At 40.1% G+C, this 19,001-nt stretch overlaps 2 protein-coding genes across 3 annotated transcripts; one reads left to right on the plus strand and one right to left on the minus strand.

Annotated features, from left to right (window-relative positions):
* Positions 1-1,269: 1,269 nt before the first annotated feature.
* LOC146387047 (fibroleukin) lies at positions 1,270-7,261 on the minus strand. 2 transcript variants are annotated; one of them, XM_084928369.1, is made up of 6 exons: positions 6,550-7,261; positions 5,774-5,969; positions 5,342-5,419; positions 5,157-5,269; positions 4,739-5,001; positions 1,270-3,815 (listed from the first exon to the last, which is right to left on the minus strand). In XM_084928369.1, the coding sequence occupies exons 1-6, from the start codon at positions 6,826-6,828 to the stop codon at positions 3,473-3,475; spliced, it is 1,272 nt and encodes a 423-aa protein (XP_084784495.1). In that variant the 5' UTR covers positions 6,829-7,261; the 3' UTR covers positions 1,270-3,472. The 2 variants fall into 2 exon arrangements, with proteins under 2 accessions (XP_084784495.1, XP_084784494.1); XM_084928368.1 differs by having other exon boundaries at positions 5,157-5,419.
* Positions 7,262-10,029: 2,768 nt separating this feature from the next.
* LOC146387048 (ras-related protein rab7-like) lies at positions 10,030-18,590 on the plus strand. The gene is made up of 6 exons (XM_084928370.1): positions 10,030-10,363; positions 14,116-14,178; positions 15,607-15,733; positions 15,888-16,106; positions 16,919-17,047; positions 17,184-18,590. The coding sequence occupies exons 2-6, from the start codon at positions 14,126-14,128 to the stop codon at positions 17,277-17,279; spliced, it is 624 nt and encodes a 207-aa protein (XP_084784496.1). The 5' UTR covers positions 10,030-10,363; positions 14,116-14,125; the 3' UTR covers positions 17,280-18,590.
* Positions 18,591-19,001: the final 411 nt, after the last annotated feature.

The raw sequence follows: 19,001 nt of genomic DNA on the forward strand, positions 1-19,001 counted from the left end.
TTTCAGCGGTTCTCTGAAACCTTATGAGTTGAACAAAACTTATCAAAACCCCTGAAATAATTCACATTAACATATATGGCTTCAAAAATAAGACCTCAGTTATTGTTTTTACTCATCGCACTTCACATAAACAGGCTGTAGGTTAAGCACAGTTATTGTCTCCGGCTGTTTATTTTCTGACAGAGCACAGTGTTGCTATTGTTCTCTCATTTCTATAGACACTTTGTTTGCCTTGTTTGCTATAGACTACTGTGCAGTTTCTCATGTGAAAGTTGTTTTCCAGATTTGCTCTAAGCAACATTGCCACCTGCTGTTAAACACATGGATGGGAATATCACATTCCTACAACTTCAGTCATTTCCAGCAGTCAAAAAAGGGGCAGCCCACGTTTAAAACTGTCTCTGCCTTCATCCATGTTCTTAAAAAATCCTTTGAGTGTGAAGAGAGATTATATTCATTTTGGAGCCAAATCTGAGGAAAAACATAAAATGTTTCCAGGGTGAAATATTGAAGTGTTTTGTGAAGTCTTACTCTGCATTTCAATATGATATAAAGAGAAAGTGAGACTGATTATTATTAACGTTTGGTGGACTGATGGATATTACCTGGATAAACAGATTATTTGATTGGGAAACTTTTTTTTTCCCCATTTGCAGTGATTATTGGCCACCTATCCATATTATAAGAGCTTATCCATTTCAAGGTCACAATGGGGCTTGAGCAGGTTCCAGCTTTCACAAGGTGAGATGCAGGACTTACCCAAGATAGGTTAAGAGTCTATCATAGGGCATTTGAGATCATATTATATTTTTAAGTTTTTGTAACCAGATGGGCTGTTCTAAATTTTTTACATCATGTGAAAGATTATAAAAACATATTTTATAAGCACCACAAAAATAAATAAAAATAGAGCCTCCTGCAGAAAGATGAACACACTACTACTAACATGAGTTCTGTTTTAAATCTGATATTTTCTTGTGTCACTCAGAAATAAATGACACATATCTGAACTTCCCTCAGAGGAGCACAGTGTTTCTCAAAGGGATGTGCTGGCTAACCGCTGCCCAGTCTGGGCTTCCGGCCCTGGGGCAGCAGAGCCTGCTGATACCCCTCCGCACCCCTCCGCACCACCACTATCACCCCACTCCAGACACTGTGCCAGGATACTGTGGTGACACAACCCTGGGCGTCTGTTCCTCCCTTGTCAACAAGACTGATGGATGCAGAAAGGAGGAGAGAAGAAGAGATCAGGAGGAGTGATTGAATTTATTGAAAGCAGTTGCAGCTCGGAGCATGAAGAGTCGAAAAGGAGGAAATTTGAGAAGGTCTGAACAACATCAGTCAAACTCCTATTAAGTGATAGAAAGCAAAAATAGAGAGTGATGATGAACAGAAAGTGGTAGGAAGAAGTTTTTGCTCCATTTATTGATGACATAGAGTGAAAATTGATTGAGATACTGAGCTTGATTTTAGATGTTCATCTCTATACAGGCAGAATCTCTTAAAGATAAAAAAAAATTAATTTAGACTGACAGAATTTTATCCTGGTTTTAATTTCTTTTGTGTTGACTTCACATTTCATCTTCAGCTGAGACAAAGCTTTTCTCAGTCTCTACAATACAACCAGGAGCCACCAGGGGGCAGAACGCGGAGCCATCCAGCTTTGTTTCCAGCACACACGAAGACACACAGAGAAAATTAAACTAGAAAGCTGATATGTATAATAGGTTTTATGGGTGATTGATCATAATTGCTTATTGTTAGCCTGTGTGTGTGTGTGTGTGTGTGTGTGTGTGTGTGTGTGTGTGTGTGTGTGTGTGTGTGTGTGTGTGTGTGCAATATTATGTGTGAAACAGGTGAAAAAGTGAAAAGCAGCTTGTGGTTGTGTAACAGTGATTACCTTCCCATGATGTGTACAATGGGATCCATTTGTTTTTAAGAAGCCAAGCACATCATGCACCTCCTTATCTGCTGAGAGAACCACTGACTCGCGCGTGCGTGTGTGTGTGTGTGTGTGTGTGTGTGTGTGTGTGCATAAAACAGACATCTCCTTGTGTGTAGATAAGTAGTGTATGTGAAATACTTCGGCAGGTAGGAGGTCTGACAGCAGTGTGTCTGTGTGTTTAGATGAGAGCGCTGTCACACAATCACATTAGACAGCCTGCTTGTTGCAGAGACTGACAGCTCACTGCAAACAATGCTAAAATAGGGGCAGCATTTTACAAAGACTGTGAGACACACACCCACTGACTCACATACCTACTCCCAAAACGTCTTTGTCAAACACATCTGTGGATGAATCACCCCCGCTGACACCAACTCTAGAGGCCAGGGGAGGGTGACTGTTTCTGTATGTTTGTGTTTGATTTAATAGAGGTGGGTGGAGGACGGTTTGCCAACAGAAAAGAAAAAAAGAAGGTCCTGAGAGTTAGCGTCAGTGTGTTAGACCTCTACCTGGGAAAGTATTAGTCAGGTGAGATGGCCTGTCTAAAACTGGGCTACTCTTGGTTTAGTATCAGACTGTGAGCTTTGGCTCTTTGGCTTTCTATTAAAGCAGCTGGAGGCAGAACATACAGTAGGGGACTGTGGTTAGACACCCTGTCACATGAATCACAGTGTGATGAAGTTTTAGTTTTAGGAGTTGTGTATATAACAGCTGAGCTCTCTGCAGGGACAGAGTAAATGTTCTCCCATGACTTCATCTGACCTACAATGTCTGCAAGCTGCTGCAGGCAGCTTGTATTTCTGTAGGTCACAGAGCATAGACAGGTAGGAACACAAGCAAATTACCAGTATTAACTCATGCATGTGAAGGATGACTTTCATGTGTGGTTTGGGTTGTTTGTCTTGTCCTTAAACTGTTAACACAGAGAAAACATGCCTCCCCTGGCATCCTGTGATACATTAAGGTAGCCTTTTGCAGGTTATTGATGTGCAATAAAGATTCTGGAAATTTATTACAGCAACCTCTGCAATATTTTCAATATGTATTTAACTGTTTCACTGTTATGAAGTAACATGTATTTTTTGCCAGAGTGAGCCCATCATAAAAAAGTAGAGCTTCACAGTCTGCTAATCAGCATTTAAACATTGTTTCTTTTAGTCAAAGGAGCTTGCAAAGAAAAGCGTCTGGACTCTTTAAGTTGCTTGAAGACGTTTCACCTCTCATCCGAGAAGCTTCTTCAGTTCTAAGGTCAAATGGTGGGGAGTCCCGACGCTTTTCTTTGCAAGCTCCTTTGACTACGAAAACCTGGATGACTGAGAACCTTCACAGACATTATTTCTTTTATACTTTTTTTTTTTAATCTTTTAGCTGCCATCTGCATATAACTGATAAGTGACATGAAAGCTATGCTAAATATAGTGACCAAAGCATCTATCGATTATAAAAGAAGAAAGAAAGTGTCTGGTGTGATTATTACTGTAGTCTACTGCACAGCAAATTTTCCCCATTATGTTGTCATCATTATCTTTAGTCTGTTCCCATAAAGTTTCTGGGTCTTGTCTTCATCTCCACCCTCTTGAAGGAGTAGCGCTCTCCAGTTCGTCCATCTGTCAGGATGTACCACGTTCCCCAGTAGATGCCGTTGGTCACCCCGCTGTATCGCCCACGGTAGTACCGTCCATTCAGATTAGCTGCCAGACAAGCATCAAACCACCAGCCTGCACCATAGTACTGACCACAACTTCCCGACACATAACGGTCATAGTCTCTGTCAGCAGTGCTGAAGGACCTGCCGTCGTGGTTGTAGCGCTTACTGTAGCTCAGTGCATTACCTGCATCACCAGAATACTCCCGTGCTGTCAGGCGATACCTGGAAGATAGAGAAACAACATTTGAGGGTTTTTTTTGTTTTGTTTTTATGTGTGTGTTGTTTGTTAAAAGCCGAGTAAAATTATGTTTTATATTAATTTCACACTCCCGGCAAGGTGGCAAATGGATTGATTCTTATACAGTACTTTTCTACTTTACTTGAGCAATCAAAGCATTTTATATAACACGTCTCATTCACCCATTGATACAAGCACTTTTGGCTGTGTTGAAGTGCCTTCTAGCAAACATTCACACTTCTAGCAACCTTCACAAACCACCAACCTTCCAATTAGTAAATGACCTGCTCTACATCCTGAGCCACAGCCACACCAAGACAGTGAATGGGTGATGATGGAAAGAGTCCTGGATATACAAGTCTCCTAGCTTGTATAGTGTTATGTAGACTATCGTATATGTGGAAAACTAGAATGCAAAACTAAACTACAGTTTAAAGTAAGTTAAAGATGGTCATTTGAATTAGATAAAGACATTATTTCCCTTTGCTAAAGTTTGAAAGGTAATGTTAAAAACTTTATTAACTTTTAATTTATTAACTCTGCTGATCTGCTTCAGGATGTAGTTTGATCAAAACTGATTGGCAGCCATACAAAAACAACACACATCTCTCAGGACATTAATCACATTTTGACTGGTCACTGAATCCTATTTCCTTCAAACCAAAGCAGAAATAGCCCATTTGAAATATTCAGAACCTTGTCTGTTCGTGTAAACATGCAGTTCATGCTTAAGAAAAAAGTGATTGGGCAAACAAGTTTTCATGGCTGTGACTGAAGATAAAATAAATACATTTTTGTTGTAGCTGACTTCCAGACTCAAGTCTCTCTTTTTCTGACCTTTGGTCTAATCCCCAGGTAACTTTAATCCCTTAGCGCAGAAAATATATCTGTGTGCAGAGTGCTTCACCTCTGTGACTCCGAGGCCACTTTGAAGTTGCTGTAGGTGGCTTGGCGCCTCTGCTGGTGCCAGTCCTCCAGCTCAATGCGGAGTTGGTGTTGGCCACTGGAGGTAAGGGCATGCAACGCTGCGTTACCCAGCCAGTGTTCTCCTTGCAGATTTCCAAAGCCCTCCCGGTATTCCTGCCATGTTCTGTTGAAGTCCACTGAGCCATCTTGCCGATTCTGGATGACTGTCCACCCGCCACCCGCAGTCTCCATGTCACATTTAGCCTAAACCAATACAGAGATTCTAATATTATAAGGCCCAGATTTTACTGATCCACAGATAGCATGCACATCTCCAAAAGAAGCTGACCAGGGTGGTGTGGGCTTGGGGTGCGGGCGATATGTCTGTCTCATTTATGAGTGCGGTGAATCTGACATACCTCTAGTGCCGGCCCATTCAGGTCAGGCTGGATGGTGTAGATTCCATTCTCTTTGATCCCCAGCGTGTAAATCTCTGCACAGTCCCGAGGATGTAGCCTCTCCAAGGGGGCAACTAGGGCACACACAGTGCATTTTCTGCTTAGAAATGAACAACAATTCACGTGGCTACCTGTAATGCCCTCACCTGTGGGTGGATGTTGAGTGATGCTCTTGAGGAAAAGCAGCAAGTCTTTCTCCCCCTCTCTCCCCACCGCTGCGCTCTCTGCCAACCAAGAGATAGATTAGGTTATCAGTGAGGCCAGTCACGCTGTCGTCAGGGGCTGAAAATAGACGCTCCCCTGTATACCTCACAGAGAGGATGCATGATAGCGCTCTCAAGGCTTTTTCGCTTTGTGAGCTGTACCGCATGTGTCTGTGCATCTGTGTGTGCATGTATACAGAGTTTTTGCCATGCTTCTTAGTGCAGTTAAATTCCTATGTACTCACCTATGACCGACGCCTAGCAGGTCTCATTGAGGTTCTGTTTACTATGTGTGGGGGAGCGACTGCACTGGCATTTATGTGTGTGCATGTTTGTGTGTTGCAGAGATTGGGGATATAAAGGTGTACTACTTACCCAGTCGTTTAGCCATTGCCCCAAGCGCCTGGCTGTGACAGTGGAGGTCACACTCTGTCAGCACAGCTGCCATTAAAGCCAGGATGGCCCCAAGAGAATTGCTCTCCTGGCCCTCGTGACTCCAAGGTCCCCCAGTATCCTGGACAGAGCGCATGCAGCGCTGCAGCTGAACCAGGCGCTCTCTGACAACCCCAGTCTGTTAGACAGTGACACACATATATCTAAATCATTTTGTGAAAGTCAGAAATGATTCAGCACTCCTTAGTGTTATTCAGTCATGCATAAAAAGTCTAAAAATAAAGCAGTGCATGTGCATAAATATCATCCACACATCCTCACACATAACCGACAGCTCAGTTTTGTGTCACAGTGTGTCTCTTACACTTACATCACCCATGTTAATCATGTCCCTAACACACCTGTTCCTGCATGAGCTCAGCACAGCCATATGATAAGGATATTTTTAAAGCAAACCTAATTTTGTCCCTTCTTTGATTGCTGACGGTTATTGTTCCCTGGCTGGTAGGTGGTGCCAAGTCTAGCGTTCCATGAGAAAGAACCTGTTGGCATGAGTTTGGTAGTATGCCGCTCACTCTCACTACAACACGATGAGTAAAAAGGTAAACTTTAAGGTCTCTCAGGCTGCTGGAGTTAATTGACTGTTTAAGAGTTGTTTCTGGCCCCTCTGAGATTTTATGATTTTTAAACTGGGAACTGTGAAAAACACACACACACACACACACACAATGAAAGGTACTGTATAAAATGTCAGTTACCTTGTACTGAAACTGGGGTAATTCATGTTTGTGCTCCACTTTCCGAGGGACGTCCGAGATTGCTGCAAGTGAAACCCCTGTCCTGCAGGCAGTTGTCCCAGTTTGACCCTCACAAGCCCCGGTACCTGCTCCAGCTCCAGTCCCAGGCTGGATGGGTGAGGCCACTAGATTATCTTTGCAGGGAGGATTTATACAGGCTGGAGAGGCAACTGAGGATAGCAGCACTCCCACATAGAGGAGAGGAAGCATGCTAAACTTAAAGGAACTGAAAGGAAACATGGAAAAATGTTTTAAACCTCTTAAACCGTGGTCTAACGTTGTTCCTCCAAGTAGTTGCTTTGTGTTGACGATTCCCTGCAAACTTTCTCTTCACTTTCCTTCAGCTCATCAAGCAGTGCCTCTTCAGGCAAATAGACTTTGCTGACTTTGTCCTTTTTTTAAGAGGGAAAATTAGATCTTCATAGTCATGTCCTTGTCCATTTTGTGTTTTCTTCTCTGGGTTTCTTTCATCTTCTTTCTTTCTTCTCAGATCATCTCACTTGTTGTCCCCTTTCTCGTGCTCCTGCTAGTGAGGTTGCTTTGGCTCAGATTCCTAGATAAATGCGGCACTCTTTGCTGTCTGACACGGACTAATGCACCCACCCCCTAATACACACACACACACACACACACAATCTGTTCATCTCCTTAACTCATCTCATTGCCTCTCCTCCCCTCCCACACAGCCACACACAGAGATGCATGTTTACACATACACGCACTAAGAATGTGAATGAAAGTGCCGTTATATCTCAAACACACAAGCACTTTGATGGCTGTCTCTCATGATTTAATAGACTCTACACCTTGCCGATATGTCTGTCCTAATGATATAAACGATGTGTCCCACCTTGAGCAGCTCTTACGTTTTGCCATCATCAAGGTGCAAATGTGACAATGTTTGCAAGGATGAAAATCCAGCAGATGCTCCAAGTATGTGGCGCCTTCCCACCCATGAACCGTTTTCTAGCTCACACGCTTTTGTGTTGCAGTGTTTGTATTTACAAAGAGGCCATAAAGACTCCAGATTCAATAGGTGTAAGAAGGGAGGAATTTCTCTATAAACACCAGAGTCATCCCAGTCATCAAGATTCTACAGAGGCACGCTTCCAGTAATGAGGAGAACAAATGCACATACGACATTTAGTATGGAGAGATGATATATTAATGTGAAACCATTTTTAAAGACATTTTCTGTATGACTTTACTAGTATCTCATATCAATCTGGAGGAATTTAGGCCCACCTTTTTTTTACTGTGTTGCTCCATGAACTTTAGCATTTGACATGCCATTCGAGGTCTGTAGAGCCTGAGGTGTGCTTCATGTTTTGTTTTGTTGTTTTTTTCTTTAGCTTTTCTTTAATTTTTTAAATATGTGTCAACATTAGTGTGAATTTTCTGGGAAGTCCACTTTTGGGAAGATTGTGGTATTTTGTTAAGACTCACCTGAATACTCCAAACAAGGCAAACTACAAACACCTCTGCTTTCATAGAGGGGCTGATAATCAATTAATCAAGTGTACGTGATTAGCAGATCCTGCTGCTACTTAATTCCTGTGGAAGTAGTAAGGGTGTACTTTGTTTTTCAAAAAACTTAATAGAGTCCTGTGAAGACTTTCTTTTTCATGACTGCACTTCTGTAAGAGATAATTCATGTGAGTAAAACTGACAATATAGTAAATAACACTAACAGCCAATGAGAAGTAATAGGAAAAATATTAATGTTAAATTTATTGTTTTACACAGAGTGACAGCATGCATTTGAAAAAGGTCTGAGTTCATTAGTTCGCTTGGTTCTTCTGTTCAAAATGAATTTCCACTGCCCTCTAGTGGTGGACTACTCACTCCATCCATCCAACCATTATCTTAGATGACTCACTGGTGGAGTGTAATAATGCACTATAATTAAAATGACAACTCTAACATATCCTCCTGAGAACCAAGGATAAGAATCTTCCTATTGAACTTATTTTGTGATTTCCTTCCTCTTTGGAGCTAAAAGAGGCCACCCAAATACATGAGATATCAATGGAAAGACCAGTATGTCCTCTGTTTAGTACACCAGGACTTAGTAGGGTTCCTCAAATAAGTCAAAAGATATAACCCAAAAACAAATGTCCATCACATAAATGAATAGGCTGGTTCTTAGGAGAATATCATCTTAATAATACAATGAAAAAAAAAATGGTAGTTGGAAGTTTTGAGAGTTAGATTAGTTAAGATCAGTTCAAGGTGCCTCCCCAGAATGGTGTTTCCCACTGAAAAAAAAATGCTCATGTTCACTGGATGTTTTGTAAAAGTTATGTAGAATTACTTGGAATATGCAGCTCATCATCTCACTCATTATGTTAGAAGATTTAAAATATTGGTTGTGTTTTTGAATAAAGTGGAACAGCAGCTCTGAAGCCGATTTATTATCAATTTAGGGAACTGTAATTACTTGAGTCTGCATTAAGGGGCATCAGAATGACTACAAAGCTCCAACATGGCTTTCTATTATATATCCAGGCAACAGACTTGTCAGGTTTAGCCCAGTTATCTGTTATGTCATCCAGTGGGACCTATCTAGTACAAAGTCAGGTCTTGTGAAAAAAACGCAACCAGGACAATAAGCACACACCTGATAAAAATCATGCGAGTCAGGGTGATGATGTGGTCAGATCTGTCTCAGTGTGGGAGTTAATTTTTAACTGAAAGCTTGGCAACTTGCCTGTTTAATCCCAGTGTTTACTGTAATCTATCAATACATAACATCAGCAGGTTAGCATTTGTGCTCAAAGCCTGGGTAATTCTGCAATCTACGCTTAAAGAATTTTAAATGTTTTACAGTATTTTATAATATTTTAGTTGTTGTGTATTATGTTTGGTGCAACCCTAATACCAATACTCTGAAACTTGAAAACTTTATTGAACAAAATATTAATTTCTTGACCACTAAGTTAAAGCTAGTCACACTCATACTGAATACTAATTCAGTTTCAGCTTACACTTAGTAGGAGTTTAGGCAAGTTTCTAAATCAACCTTGCCCAAATTTTCACTTTTCATAGTCACATACTTTTTTGTTTCACTGATTTCAGTTTTTTGTTTTCAAACATTTGCCCGAATACACCATAGACACATCCACAAATAATAATTCAAACTGTTAAAAGGCAGTAGTTTAAAACTTTGTGAGCTAAGAAATCCATAAAATAAAATGGGTAAAATTAGGACAATTGAGTTTAATATTATTTTAATGTTTTTAATACGTGTCTGTCATGTTTGTTTTATATGAATGGCAACAGGGTTGAGAATCAGTACTAATATTAATGTTTTCTCTGAAAAGACCCGAGCTGTGGCATTTAATGGGCTGTGAAAGTCGAGGATAGAGAAGTTATACGGGCCTTAATTAATATTTCAGAAGGGGTTGTTATTGGCTGTTTACGTCTGACGTAGGGCACAAGCGTTGTTTGGGAGGCGGAAGTGAAAGAAGACAAGGGAGAACTAGGTAGTTAGCTGGTTGGGTGGCTTGTAGGCAGGCAAGCCTTAAGGCAAGTGCCAAATTTAAACACTATTTGTAGATAAATTACCTCGTGAATTTACGACACGGTTTTTGTTGGTGTCGACGTCAGAAACTTTTCTGGGAATCTCAAACGGGACATTGCCAAATCAACGCTAGCTAACGTAACGCCTAGTTAGCAACTGACGCTAGCTGCGCTGCACAACAACGGCTAGTTTTCTCGCAGCCGGCTTCGATACGGTGAGCAAGTCTCCTCTACCGTGTGTTACGAGCTGAAAGTAAGTTTTTGAGACGACAAGAAACTCTTTATATGTATAATGTTTGCCCACTTGTCAGTGTTTTGGATGTCCTGACGCTGTAGCTGCTAATGGTGGTGAGGTGTTTTTCGGCAAAAACAAGGCCGGCCTGTGGCTCCTCTGGGTCGAATCCAACAAGGAAGGAGACCGGCTAGTCGGGGTTGGTCTGTCGGCCAAAGCATCGTAAAAGAACAACAACAAAAAAAAAAAAACCCTAAACAAAAACAAAAAAACTCATCATTGTCAAATGTTGTGAAGGGGGATATTGGTGTCTTTAAACGGTGTTAATGCTCATGCACACAGAGAAGGATTTTTACCTCAGAACTACACATCACCGAGTGGCTGATTAGCTACTCGTCACTGTGTTCTTTGGCTACATCTTGATCCTGGTCAGTGTGACCTTTAAGCGATCTCCTCACCCTTATTGTCTACAGGCTGTGTTAAACAGATGTTATAGATGTCTGAGTGTTGCTAGGGAATCTTGACCTGTCATGTCTGTATTATGCGTTAAGTGGGTTTCGTTTCGCTTGTGGCTCACAGGTCACGCGGTTACACGTCGTTCAAGTTGTCTTAATTATACAACGCCCATTGCTTGTACCAACAGGCTCGAGACAGAAAAGAAACATCTTGCTATACATTTATTCAGGTTTTGAGTATTTTACTTTTCAATGACAGATGCTGTCTGACATTTACGTCTACCATTTTCTTATTGTTTCATTAAAAAAAAATACTGTGCACAGTATGATGACACATATATGGTCTTGCACAGTTTTTTAATTAAATGGTTGGAGTTGAAAAACTGGTCCTCCGCTGCAAACAGCCCTGTGAGTTTGGATTAGTCCTAATTTGTGTGTCTTTTGACGTTGTTCAGCATATCTATCTCTTCACTCATACTTGTTATAGCTAAAATACACACGTTTAAAAAGATGATCCTTCACTACTGAAGCATCTGTTTCCCATGTAGAAGCTGGTTAACAAGGACAAATGATGATGGCTTCCCTCTGTGACCTGGAGTAATTGACTGAACATTGTCTGAACTCTGCTTTCCAAAACTATTTTTAGTTTAGGGTTTGTTTTGTGTTGTTTGGTTTGCATTTATAACCCATGTCAGAGGTGAAGACTAGATGCTCTGAGCAGAAATGTATGAGCATAGAGAAACTGTGGTGGAGTCCAAAACTTGGACTTGGTTTTTAAAATAATAAATAATAATGAGCCTAATTCATGCACAGTCATTTCTTAACTGAGAAATACTGTATATTCATTCAGGCAGAAGAAATTATTTAATTTGTTTTGATCATATTAGTGAAAGGCCACCATCTCATTTTGGACTGAACCGCCTGTCAGAAATCGTAGTTGTTAATGAGAAATCATGGACTGCTGTTCATGAAAGTTTAAATGTCTGATCTCTGCTTCTGCTGTAATCATGTGACTAATTTAAGCACACCTCCGTGACAGTGTGTTGCTGTTGTTCATGCTACTGTCAACTATTTTGTGCTTCACAGGTATTGGATTTCCACTCAGAAAGAATGCTGGTGCTTTCCAGCTTATGGTTGTGTTTTACTTTAGTAAACTGATGCATGCAATTTGAAATGAAGTGTTCATGTTTACTGTTAAATGTTACCTAAAAGGTTATTGCTTCACCACCAAAACAAGATACAATTCGTGTATTTTTTTCACCCAAAAGGAGAAACATAATTGGACTTGACAATTAGACACTGCCACAGTGTATAATATATACAGTACATATCGTTATATGGTACTTTTCCAGCTCAGAGGAATTTCTGACTCTCAAAACAATAATCAGGCTGCGGGTTTCATTTAAATTTAAAGGTTTTTTTTTTTTTTAAAACATGTACACAATCTAACTGGAGCAGTAAGGTATTTCAGGCACATTAGCAATCATAAAGGCTACAGGGTTTTTTTGTTTTGTTTTGTTTTTTTCTTAAAGAAAATTCCCAGTGGGAGGCCATGTTTGTAATACACTGGTGAAACCTTGCTGATGTTTGTATACTACTAATTGTATACTATACTGCTATAATATACAATTAGGATCATCTTTAGCTTTGAGGAAATACTGCTACATGTTACTGCCAGACATCTGCTATTTCTGCCCTCCTTATTGACAGTGCAGTAATTTTCCCAGGTTTTGTTTTGTCAGTTGCATTGTGATCAGTGTTTACATAGCACCGATAGGACAAAGGTATGGGAGAAGATAAAGCAGTGTCTTAAGAAATCACATTTTATTTTGTCTATCTAGTCTATTTGTATATGGGAAAGGTTTATACATAGCCCTTCAAGACATTAATATACATTTTCACTGGAACCCACTGCAGAATTGGACAGAACTTAAAAGATTTGCTATAAGGTCAGATTTGCGTCAACACTGGAAGCGAAGCACTCATCGCCGATCCCATCAAAGCTGACATCTTGTTGCTTGTGGACATCGTAGGCTGTGGTTATCTAAGTAATGTTCTAACGTATTTACTACCAGATTATATGTCAAGCAACAGTTTTGTGCACTCTAATTTTCACTCACTTCAATCACTCGCCTGGTGGTGGTGAAGTTTCTTGGTTTCCACCAACTTTACCTCGCCAGCTGTTATTTCACCCTTAGTTGCTCTTAATCGCTGAATGCCATTCACTTTCTCTGCTCTCTTGTTGAAGCAAATCACTTTCTGTGTGGATGCAGCTTCAGTCTTGCATTGTATAATGATACTGGCTGACAAAATCTCTTTTTTTTTTTGTCCTAGTGAAACACCAAGGTATCTAATTTTCCTCTTTTTATTTATTTCAAACATTGCATTCTCAAATAAACAATTGATCACTTAAAGGGGGTGATACAGTATAATACAACACATATTAACTTAATCATGCACTGGGTAAGCTCTTGCTGAAATCTCTGAGTATTGGGGAAAATTGTGCACATCCCTGAGCAGTGAAGAGTGTTTGAGTGTTCAGAAAAGGCACAGATTGCACAACAGTTAACTACCACTCTTGCTCAAACTAAAGTGGCATACCCACTCTGGCTGACATAATCCATTGGTCAGTCAGTCAGATCCAGTTGTTTTGTCCAATTCTCCAGAATTTAGTCAACATTTTAGCCCCAAATTGACTAATATGTGTCTTTCACTTTTGTATAGATTCTGGGAAAAAATAGATTTAATTTTATTTATACATCTATTTGCATGTTGTCTCCCAAGTCATGTTGTATTTGTGACTGTGGTCATTTTATATAATTATATCTTGCAATGGTTGACGGTGTATTAAGCGTTACATTGTGCAGCATTGGTTTGTCAACTTAGTGACAGTGAAATCAGCAGAAAATATCTCATATGTCACTTGGTTTGGACTTTGAGGAGGAGTCAGTATTCTTAGAAGCAACCTCCCCGTGTGTGTGTGTGTGTGTGTGTGTGTGTGTGTGTGTGTGTGTGTGTGTGTGTGTGTGTGTTGAAGTGAGAGGGAGAGAGAGAGAGAGATATGTTCCTCGTGATTTGCCCAACAGCTTAGGAAGCACATGACTGAAATGAGTGGCATTCATACATGATTGGTGCAGGGCCATGAAACTCAAGACATAAAGTTGTCCAATAGGCCAGTCTGTAAAGAAACTGAATTATTTTTTGTATTGATTATGTTGTTCCTGGTATATAGACAGCTGGTGGTTAGGTTGTGACTTGCTATGACGAGGTCAGGAAAGCATTAGTAACTAAACCCTCTTGCTTTTTGTCTTACTGCAGCTGTGGAAAAATGACATCCAGGAAGAAAGTGCTCCTGAAAGTCATCATCCTGGGAGATTCAGGGTGAGTCACACAAACTATTCAATTTTTTTTCCTATTGTTGTTTTGCGGTTAATGTCTTTTAAATTTAATTTTACATTGCGCTACTTCCTCGTTGGCACAAGTTGTTGTGGTGGTGCAATAAGCTGTCGCCAGGCAGAATACAAACTGTGCTTCTTGTATATACAGCCCTTATCTGCTGCTAATCACTACTATTGCTATCAAGCTCAGTTTTCATGCTCATTATGCCGTCTTTCAAAAGTAGTTTTTATATTACAGTTATTCAAACATGGTTTCAAGGGAACTTTTAATTTTTCACAATAATTTATAAAAAAAAAAGCTTAGTAAACAGTTTCATAAGAAACCTTAAAGCTGGGTGAACCTGAGAACACTGAAATCTTTTTAGTATCCCTTTGATAATATGATTCACCAATAAATTACAGTATTTTATATGTAAGGAAAACATAATGGCCAAACAGGTTGAATCAACCACCATTCATTCATTTCTTATTGTTAAGCCAGGCTGAAATGTAACTCCAGGCCATTGAATATTTTAACTTGCAAAAATTTAAATAGGAATGATCCCTGTTTTGTTGAATCATATGACCACTTGGAAAGAATACCAAAGTTGACTCTGGTTCTTTGCTGATTGACCAGTAAGATGAATTTGTAGGTTATGATGTAAACAGTTCTCTGTACGCTTCAGTAGGAAATCTACGTCTTAATTTAGAACATAGCCTAATGTGCACCTCCTGAGAAATTCTACATTTCAGGTTGACACAGCCCGCAACGACTGAATGGCGTGGCAGGCTGTAGTATAGGGTTAAGAGGGGTTTCTGGTTATTTCACGAGTTAGGATGTTAAAGCAGTTAGTTAAAGCATCTGAAATGGTTTGTTAACTGTGTGAAGATACCTTAGTTTTGTCCTTGTATTTATTTATGTATAACAACAACATAGCAGTTTGGCAGGTAGCCACACCTGAGAGTGAGGCAAAGCCTTTACTCTTTGGACTTGTTCACCATTCTCTCTTACCTGTACCAATCGGTGCTCTGTCACCCTCACAGGTCAGTAATTGTTTGCACTGATTAAGGATCACGTTAAATTTGCTGAGTGTGTCTTCTTGTTCCACAAGAATGACACACTGATAACATCATCATAGCATGCAGCATTTCAGTTTCCTTTATCGCATGCTTTACGACCCTGTAAGTGGCTATACTGCTGTACAGACCATTTGCTAATGTGGTTAGCGATATGGTTGAAGCAGTCATCATTCGTCTTATATGTAGTGGATCCTTGTATTTAAAATCAGCTTGTCTCGATTAAGATGGATACCCAATGTGCTCAAGCTGGTGGAAATTCTAAAAGCTTTAACCACATTCATATATCACCAAACACAGTAATTTAATTGCTGCATATTTCATATTTCTGTTGTGCTGCTGTTTCTCTTCTCAGTGTTGGGAAGACCTCCTTAATGAACCAGTATGTGAACAAGAAGTTTAGTAACCAGTACAAAGCCACAATAGGAGCAGACTTCCTGACGAAGGAGGTGATGGTGGACGACCGACTCGTTACAATGCAGGTGTGGTATGATAACTAGTCGGAGGACTAAATTATGTGAGGACAAATGAAGCTTTAAGTTTTCATGGATTCAAGCACAGTTTTATTGAGAGTTGTTGTTTTGTATTATCTTTAATCCTGGTGTGCCTAACTATTGTTCCTCTTTCATTGCCTAGATCTGGGACACAGCTGGCCAGGAGAGGTTCCAGTCTTTGGGTGTTGCGTTCTACCGTGGAGCAGACTGCTGTGTGCTGGTGTTTGATGTGACTGCGCCCAATACATTCAAAACACTTGACAGCTGGAGGGATGAGTTTCTGATCCAGGCCAGTCCTCGAGATCCTGAGAACTTCCCGTTTGTGGTGCTAGGCAACAAGATTGACTTGGAGAATAGACAGGTTGGTATGAGATTCCTGGTTCTAGTTTCGTTGTTATAAGAATGACTTTAACTATGTGTGCGTGTCAGCTGTAAGTGCACACAGCACACTGTGGCTGTTACTGTTGCGCTGCTTTGTTTGGTGGATCTGTAGAAGGAGAAAAGACTAAATCATTAAAGACTTGCTGTGACCATAAAGATTAGCGCAGGTGTTGATGGGGTTGCTGTGTAAGGAATGTTAGAGGACTTGGTGAAACTACAAAAGTCACTTCACCTGAGCAGAGGAGCTTCTTGTGGCTAGTGAAGTGCATGCCTTGACTGGGCCTTTGTATAAGCTTGGAAAGCTCGCCTCAAGTTTATGTGTTACATAACAATATCAGAGTGGCTTTTTTCCAACGATAGTAACTCTAAACATTGAAGTAACTCTTATCCACACTTTGAAGTGGCATAATCAGAGCATAGACTTCAACATTACAATGTGAATTGACAAATTGACACCTCAGTAAAGCTATTCACGCCAGACATCCAAAAACCAAATTAAAAGCAGTTTGTGAGAACAAATGATACATGTTCCACCTGAAAGTTGTGCACTCACCTATGAGAAATGCTTGTTGAGCAGTTATTCCCCAAATGTAGCTGAAAAATCAACATTTACTTTTCCTCCAGCACTGGGAATATCTTTTTTTTATAAGCATAATATGACTTTGTATGCTTGTGACCTAAATATCAATACCTATATCATAATCAAATAATGCAGAAAATTGAGTTATTGTATTTTACAACTTATTTTAGCTTGTTGTTGTCGATGGACTCAATCTCTCTTTATATCCACAGGTGACCACCAAAAGGGCTCAGGCCTGGTGTCAAAGTAAGAACAACATCCCCTACTTTGAGACCAGTGCGAAGGAAGCCATAAATGTAGAACAGGCATTCCAGACAATCGCACGTAATGCACTCAAACAGGTGAGTTACAGGTTAATGGTGTGTGTGTGTGGTGTGCTGGTGGTGGGTTTGAAATGGGTTGTTGCATTGTGTGATTGTTGAATTTTAAAAAATCTTTCGGCTTTACTTAACTTCTTTTTTTCTTGGTGCCTTGCAGGAGACAGAGGTGGAGTTGTATAATGACTTCCCAGGGCCCATAAAGCTGGGAGGGAATGAAGGACCTAAACCCGCAACAGAAAGCTGCAGCTGCTAAGAGAAAACTTGGACCATCTTCTCTCTTGGCTTTTTGGAAACGCCCTGTCACTGGTTACATCACCTCCACCTCGCTCCCAGGGAAGGGAATTCCCTACTGGTCTTCCTCCTCCATGCCATTGTTCATTCCACTGACACGACCCTTCGCACAATGTGCTGCACATGGATGTGTCCCCCTCACAATTAATACACAAATTAATACACTAGTGTTCTCTTGTAAAATATGTTGACGAGTCCAGCGCCCAAAGATCACACAAGAGAAAAATGACACCCCCCAGCCCCACTCTGACCTCACGGTCCCTGACTTGATCTCCTGTGAGTGATCTCCTGTCCCAGCAACCCATTTGTGCAGATGATGCCCGACATTCACGCTAAGGGGACAAGATGGAGCCATTTCCAGAGTGCAATTGGGAACTCTAGATGTCCTAGCTGATTATCTTTAATGTGAGGCGATGTTGGCTAATGTCAGCATCCCAAGTTTCGCATTCTCTGATTTCTCTTTTGCTTTCTTTTGCCTATCTGTCAATGAATAATCTTGCTGAAGTATATATACAGATGTATTAATTGGCTGATGATGTTTTTGAAGCCAATCTGAAACACTTTCTTTCTTTTTGCACTTTGTATGTTTTTTTTGCCTTTAAAAATTATACAGGGATGACTGATTTTTGGGCAACGTCTGCTGCCAGATGCCTTTCAAATTAGAATTCCTCACTCTTTCCTTTTTTGATATGTCCTGAGAATTTGTTGAACACTCTGGTGATTATCTTTGCCTTTGCCCTTCAAGATTGTGCTTAAAGGGTTTATAACTGCCTAAACAGCACAGTAGAAATGTTATTAAGTAGACTCAAAGTAAAAGCTGAGTCTACTTAATAAGTCAGTGTAGAACATGGATTAATTGTCCCTGATATATTAATATTGGCCTTTTGTGTAACATTACTTGTACTGCTACTATTACTGCTGTATATGTTCTGTCCTTTCATCAGACGTCTTTCCTCGCTGTAGAATTACAATATGCATCACCAACACAGCTTACACCTGTCTTCTGTCATGTCTTTGTTATTGCTGTTCTATCTATCTGCTTGTAGCTCAGGTTGGCTAAGTACTTAATATTTTTAACGGATTGTGTATTACAGTGTATAGATGGTGAAGGTATAATGGACTGAAATCAAATGGATATTCTATCTTTCCATTTAATGAAAATATCCAGTTATTTGTCCTGGTAGTACTCCTCCTTATAAGAACAAAATTACTGCAATGCAAACAATGTTGTCAAAGAAAATTCGGACATCAAATAATAAAACTCTTGACTATATTAACAGTCTGGCATTCTGTGTCTCAGTGTATGTATGGTTGATGAAATTCTCAGTTTCTTTTTCCATTCAGACACCCCCTCAGGTGTGTAATTGTGTGAAGCCTTAATCACAGATGCAGAGAACTGATATACATTTGTTTTGTTTTTTTACTTTTTCCATCTACTTTGGCCTTCAGTTCACAACGTTTGAATTCACTGTAAACCAGTTAGTGTTATTGGTATGGTTTGTTTTGTTTTTTTAAGTAAATGAGAAAAAACTACTTGTATAGGTGTTGAATGCACTGTGCTTCATGTTTTAAGTCATTAACTATTGTTATCAGTTACTTTTTTAGGTACACCTGTTCAACTACTTGTTAGCTCAAATATCTAATCAGCCAATCACATGGTAGGGCAGGGGTTACTTTGAATGGT

This window comes from Perissodus microlepis, chromosome 5 (genome assembly GCF_051167445.1).
Source record: "Perissodus microlepis isolate ML-2025 ecotype Zambia chromosome 5, ASM5116744v1, whole genome shotgun sequence".
Classification (NCBI taxonomy): domain Eukaryota; kingdom Metazoa; phylum Chordata; class Actinopteri; order Cichliformes; family Cichlidae; genus Perissodus; species Perissodus microlepis.